This window comes from Phaethon lepturus, unplaced genomic scaffold (assembly GCF_000687285.1).
Source record: "Phaethon lepturus isolate BGI_N335 unplaced genomic scaffold, ASM68728v1 scaffold24761, whole genome shotgun sequence".
Classification (NCBI taxonomy): Eukaryota; Metazoa; Chordata; class Aves; order Phaethontiformes; family Phaethontidae; genus Phaethon; species Phaethon lepturus.
In genome coordinates this window covers 28,801-35,523 of record NW_010518858.1, presented here as the reverse complement: position 1 = coordinate 35,523, position 6,723 = coordinate 28,801, and the positions used below count along the sequence as shown (strand labels likewise).

Here is a 6,723-nt window from a genome sequence, read left to right as displayed (position 1 = left end):
CCACCTCCCCCCCCCCCCCCCCCCCCCCCCGAAGTTTGGCAACACTCTACTAAAACGTTCTGGCTACTACCACCTGAGGACACAAGTCAGTCTTCCCAATCTTACATTTGAGGCTTTCTCCTAAGAGAGAGAGGGAGTCAGATCTTAAGGAAGATACTGTATCTTGTAAAATCAGGTATCTACCACAAGACAATCCAGTTTTTATTTTCTATCTATACCTGAAACACCTCAACAGTATGAAAAATTTGTTCTTATTTTCCCTGTAACTGTAACAGCTCCTGGCAAGTCAAAGTATTTTCCACACAATGACCAATAGAGCTTGAAATTCTTTTTTCAAACAACTATCTCCTTTTACTCATTGTATATTCTACTTCAATTCCTGTACAGGTAAATCAAAAAAACTTAAACACTTGCATTTATTTAAAAGAAATAAATCATATTTTTCATTTTCATGACCTACAGGGCAGTTGGTAAATCCGATATTTAACTGTTTGAAGTTACACTGTAATTACAGGAATAGCAGGGGGAAGCATGTTAGCATTTAAGGTTACTTTTCCCACTTCATCAGACAGGCTACTCTGTAAGCGAGATTTTACTAACCAGAGTAACAGCAGTTAAAAGTAACTTTAAAGCACAGTTATATTTGTTACGGGCGGGGGGTAATAAATTGTTGTAACAACACTTGTAATTTAGCTTTATTCATAGCAAAATCTAAAGTTTAACACATCAACCTCTAGAAGCAGCACTCACACTCTGTGAACATGAGTAACCCATGTTAGAAAAAAGTTAGATAAAACTTAAATTAGACCAAAGTTTTATCTTTCACCCACTAGCTACCAACTTAAAAGGAGTAGCTAAAAAAAATATTAAATCATACTCAATTTAAAATCAGGTGAGAAGTAGATCATATTAACAAAAGCAATCATGTACTGAAATCAAAATTTTCCTTTCAATTTTGCAATCAATTAATTTCCTAATTAACTTACCTTAAATCCAATCATCCTGTTTGCCAAATATTTTACTTCCAAAAATCAATAATATTTAACAAAACTAAGACAAAATGCATGTTCAGAAGTTTTCTAAACAAAACTTTCAACAAAGTTACACTAAATTTACAACATACATTTCCAAAGACTCAGTTGACACTGAATATACAATCTTTCCTTCCTTTTCTGAGACTCAACATGCTACACAGATCTTCAAGTCAAGAAAAAATAATCATGCTAGAAGTATCTGATTTAAAAATATTTCTTACTTTATTGTTCATAAATGCTTTGAGGCACTGGATAAGTTTATGTTGATTCTTCTTATCAATACCTTCTTGCCTTAAAAGGGAGGAGGAAAATAACATAAGTACGAACAATCCACAAACTCCGCACCCCCTCCCTTCAAACGATCCGCGTTCTTACTGTTTCTTGTCCAGAAGCTTTTCCAATACATCCAACAGAAGTCCAAGACCTTCATGTCCAAAATTGTTAACCCAGCTGGAAGAAGGAAGAAAAATGCTTTTAGTTATTTCTTAATCAAATATAAAACTTGCACAGCTATGTCTCCAACGCTGCTTGTACACCTCTTCGTAGACACTGCTTTAAGTGTCACTTCCCAGGATCAACCATTAAGGCAAATGCTTAGTTCCTACAACTAGAAGTTGTTGAGAACCACTGTGAAAGGTGAGGAGATATTGCAGACAGTTGCAGACATTTCACTTATACTTCTCTAGTGTGTTGAGAACTACTTCCTCCTGCCAACAAGTATTAGCATAATTACTCTGGTTTCAGAAAAAAAAACCAACCAATCAACCAACCCCCACAGCTCTTTATTGCTAAGGAAAAACAGCATGATGAAAACTACAGCAGAAACTATTACTTACCTGACTGGATTGCTAGTGAGAGACACTCTCAACGACTCTAGACAATTAAGAAGCTTCTCCTCTGAAATTCCAGATCGCAGTTCGTGAATATATTCTTGCGAGGACAGTGTGCATTCATGCTTGCTGTTTTTCAGCCCACCCTATCACAGAAGACAGAATGCTGCTTAATGTTACATTGATCATAGTAGCACTTAGAGGATTACATGCAAGGCCAATATTTCCACTTGAGTTTTAAAATCATCGTCTTCCCTGTACGACTATTAAAGACACCTGATTTGACTTTGATTTGTCGTGTTTAATAGTTTAGGTTTTGCATCACAAGGGTAAATATTTTTCTAGAATCTTCTTGTCTTCTCTGAATAAAGTACATGTATTACATTTTCAATATAAAAATTTAATTCCATCATTCAGTGTATTAACATGTTTACCTGCTATACACTGTTATTTAACACCTACTTCACAGCACTGTGGTAGGAACCACCATAACGGAGAGACATAAAACACCCCACATGTGTTATTAAGCTTGTTTGAACATGCTCCCTGTACCTGTCTTCTGTTTTAAAAAAGCTCTGCATTATCACTATGGACATATCCTGACTCTCAAATTAATTCTCTCTTCTCCAAAAGAAAGGAAGATAAGCCACTGAAAATTACTTTCAAAAGGAGCTGGTATCCACCAACTGTTTAAATCAGTGTTTTTAGAAGTCATGCAACTGCCTGACTCGATTATTCTTGCTGTAGCATAATTCCACATTTGGCCACTAATAGAGATGTCTAGAGGATCTTGTTTGCTACAAAAGAATCACATGGAAGATTTGGCAAAGAGTTCATCTCCCTACTGAAGTGTCATTACAGAAGAATAACTGCCTACATAGTACTTCAGTATGAAAATACATGATAATCAGTTTTTAGTATTTTAACTAGTTTTTAGTTTTTAGAGTGGTTATGATTAATATGCAGTTCCTAAAGCTCTTTACCTTTAAATGGTCTATTGAAGAGAACCTGATAATGATGAGTCATGGGTGTAAAGGCAGTATGAAGAGTGACTGACCTAGAATAGGATTTATATTTATTTGGTTTTAATTGTATCAGTAACTTCTCTGACTACTATAATCTTCTAATTGTCCGTCTTTCAAAAAGTTATACTTTTTATGAAGTTTCTGGCTTGCTCTATTAAAACTCTTACCATTTGTTTTCCAAAAATGGCACCAAGTACGGCAGATAACAAAATAATTTGTCTACTTTTATGACTATGACATACATACTTTCCAGTATTAATGCATATAACAGATCTATGTAAACTTTCACAATGTACTTGCAACTTGTTTGTCCTCACCTCAACAAGAAAAAAATCTGACAGAGATTGTGAATGCATAAAGTCAACAGTGTTCTCTGAAGTATGTGAGCTATGAAGATGTTTCTCCCTGAAATGCATAGCACCTTTAGCTGGGCAAAGCATGCCAGTTATACATTGAAGGACCAAGAAATACATAGCGATGAGTAAAGGAACTACAATCTGTCACTATCAACCTCCTAAACAAAGAGATGCTCTTCCACCAAAGGAAAAAGAAATAAATAGGTGAAAGTTATCTTTATAAGAGCAGAAGCATACTTGAAATCAGAGAAGTCTATTAGCACTACATATTAATAATAATACAGAAAAATCATCACTCAAAGACTGTAAGGTAAAGAACTAGAAAACAGGAACAGCATTATGCCATTCATTGCACTGGATGGAAACCAAAAAGATGATAGATGTAACTAATGTATACCATCTACACAAAACTGGATACAGTTGTTCTTATTTCAGACAACATCCATTCCCAAAACTCTAGAAGTGAAAGAAGAAAACATAAGCACTGCTGTAAGCCACAAAATCTATAGAGAGATGAGTTAATGGAAGCTTCAATTAAATGCCATTACATTTTAAGCAAGACCCTGAAAAGCTCTCTAGAACACAAGATGTGTCTTTCCAAACATATTATTTCCTGTGGTTAGACCTTCCACTGTAGTCTGCTGCAAATTCCAAAGGAGATATCTACTCAGATGAGGCATTTAAAGTCTTTGTTATGTTTTCTTTCACATTTAAACCAAGATGTGCTCTTGCTGCCTCCTCTTTCTATGCATTGACATTAGTGAGGTCCCTCTACTCTGTCTAGCCCCTTGTTTTCAGAAGGCCTATGACTCCCTCAAAAACAGTTAAAATAAATTAAGTTAGAAGAATTGGCAGCATCATCTCCCAAGCCTCCTTACTGTGCCTTACAGGACAGGCATATTTCCCCATTGTATGAATAAGCTCTTTGAATTGCATAGCAATAAGGAACCATCTCTTCTTCCTTTTTCCCCCCCTCCTCTTCAAAACAGATGATCACTAAAGGTGCCTCACAAAAATCCACTCTGAAAACCTTTCACTTAAGTACTCCAATTCATGCCAGAGAATTCTCAGCTTACCAGAATTACTTTCTGTTATTTTCTGCAATCAACTTCTCAGTCTCAATCCACTCTTAAACCTAGCCATGCTAATTGGAATGCTACAACCAGGTGCTATTTCTTTTATTTCCCCATTCAAAAAGAGTTTGATTTGAACACTATTTGTAAGTAATACTATGCCTTTATATGGATCATATTTTAATATATATACTTCTCACTGACTCTGAAATAAAAGGTCTCAGTGAAAGTTATGCTTTATGTAAGAGCATCTAATAAAGACGAAGGCAAAAGCGAAGTACAAAGAAACTGAGAGTCTTAGGTCCCACACCAGAACTTTCAGAGATTAAATCAATGCATAAAATCAAAAATCTTAGAAATTACTTTATGACCAGTTACCTTCACACTATTACAATTAAGGCATAGAATTATTCATTCATGACAACTCAAATGAAAGCCTGGACCACACACTTAAAATCCTCCTCTGAGGAAGTTAGAAGCAATGAAGTTGTAGTGTAAAACTAAGCTTAAGTGAACTCCTGGAAGTCTCAGAAAGAAACCAAGTATATAAAAGAAAACCTAGCTTGCGTTGCCATGTAGGAGGTAAATCTAATCAATTCCAATCTGTGTGTAGGACACTTTTCAGGGTTTAAGGGAAAACAGTGACACAGAAACAGGACAGACACCTTACAGTGCAGGATATAGTAAAAAATCAACATAAGCATAGTTTTCTTTCTACACAAACTTTTTTTTAATATTTAGAACAGCAGACAAAAATCAAATATTTTAGGTATTTTTATTTCAGTTTGTCTTACTCTACTTCGGTTCCAGATGATTTCAAAGTTGTTAGCTAGACAAAGAAACTCCTCACCCAGGACCTTTGTCAGTATTAGAAAGGACTTCGCAAATGTCCAGCTTTATACACTACTTAGATGTGCCACCAGAAGCCTGTAAACAAGCTTGAGGACCAATATTTAACAAAATGGGAAAGCTAAAGTATTTTGCCCTCCATGGGCAAGTAGCAGATAATTTTGTGGTAAAGAACTGTGGAGCACACCTGAAGCAAATAGATGGGCTACAACAGTTAAATACATGATCAGAAAAACCTGCGCAAAGTACTCCTCTTTGAGGCATTTGAAAATTCTGACCTCATTAGGTCTTAAGCTAAAGCTGAGTTCTGCTGAAGTTAAGTATACTGCTTCCCTGAGACAGTGTTGATTTCAGTGAGACTGCTGGCAGCCAGTGCATTGAAACCTCACAATATCATGGTGGTCGCTTCTATCGAGTTCATTACACCTATCCCATACTTTAGGGGGAAAAAAAAAAAAGTCACTCTTCAGGCAGAAACAAGTAACCAGAGTAGTGGAAGTAATTACTTCCCCCGCCCCAATGACTAACTGAAAAGTTTCTGCATATTCTCTATTAATACAATTCTGTTTCTATCTCAAGCAAAGAAACCACTATATTTTACTTAGACTATAATAACAAAGTAATAACAAAGTCAGATAAGACAAGTTTTTGGGGGGGGTGGTTTCTTAGTTTGTTTTTAGGAAAGCAATAGAAGTATTTTCTATTATTTACTTTTTTTTTTTTTTAAACCACATATACTCTGGTTGTTGCACATTTGACTTGAAAAAGCAGTCAGCATCCTTGTTCAAGCTATGGGGAAACACTCTTATCAGCTCCTGAACTAGAAATGAGAAGTCTACACAGTTCATATTCACCTTACCCTGTAGATACTAGCCAAACACATCAATTCAACCCATTAAAAATAGAACAAGCTGATCCTACTTTAGACATCTACATTAATACCTTACAGATAAATGGAAGATGCACAGCTACCATTTCAGTGCAATCATCACTGCCTATGAACGCAAGGAAAGGTTACTTTGCAGGCAGCGAAAATTAGGAGTGGACACCAGTGCTTGAGGTATCAAGTAAAAGTCAAATAAGTTAAAGCTCTGAACGCTCCATTAACAGGTAAAACTTCTCTGCAACTGCCACTACAAGCCAACAGTACTAGCATCAGCAGCCCAAAAGTTTTCTCCTTCCTAACCACAATAAATCTGTAAATCTTCAGGAAAATAACTACATATATGCCAGCAGATGCAATCAACTCCCAAAGGATGAATCCTGTAAAAACATGTACTGAGAAGCAGCACACCAAGATGCATGCATTCTTTAAGCAGTAATATGCAGAAGCCATACTCTAAGAGTGGCATTTCTTACGTTACTATTTTGCAAGTTACCTGTGCAAAACCATGCTTTTAATGCATAACTGTTCTTGCTCTCCATCAGGCCCCAAATTAAAAGGCATGGGGAAGAAAACAGATATTATAGAGTTTCTCCACTACCCATTCTGCATATACCAGTTTCCTTTACACAATAATCTCTTCACAAAGCAGCTGTTCGGGCTAATTCATATC

The 6,723-nt window shown here is 36.1% G+C and overlaps 1 protein-coding gene across 1 annotated transcript in view; it reads right to left on the bottom strand.

The window, feature by feature from the left end:
- The window catches only part of DIAPH2 (diaphanous-related formin 2), a gene marked incomplete at its 3' end in the record, with an annotated part of 68,880 nt that overhangs the window by 54,879 nt on the left and 7,278 nt on the right, over positions 1-6,723 (bottom strand). Inside the window, exons 3-5 of the mRNA XM_010296871.1 lie at positions 1,871-2,010; positions 1,410-1,484; positions 1,256-1,325 (exon numbers count right to left, since the gene is read on the bottom strand). Coding sequence (XP_010295173.1) covers positions 1,256-1,325; positions 1,410-1,484; positions 1,871-2,010 — 285 coding nt within the window. The remainder of the gene's footprint in view (positions 1-1,255; positions 1,326-1,409; positions 1,485-1,870; positions 2,011-6,723) is intronic.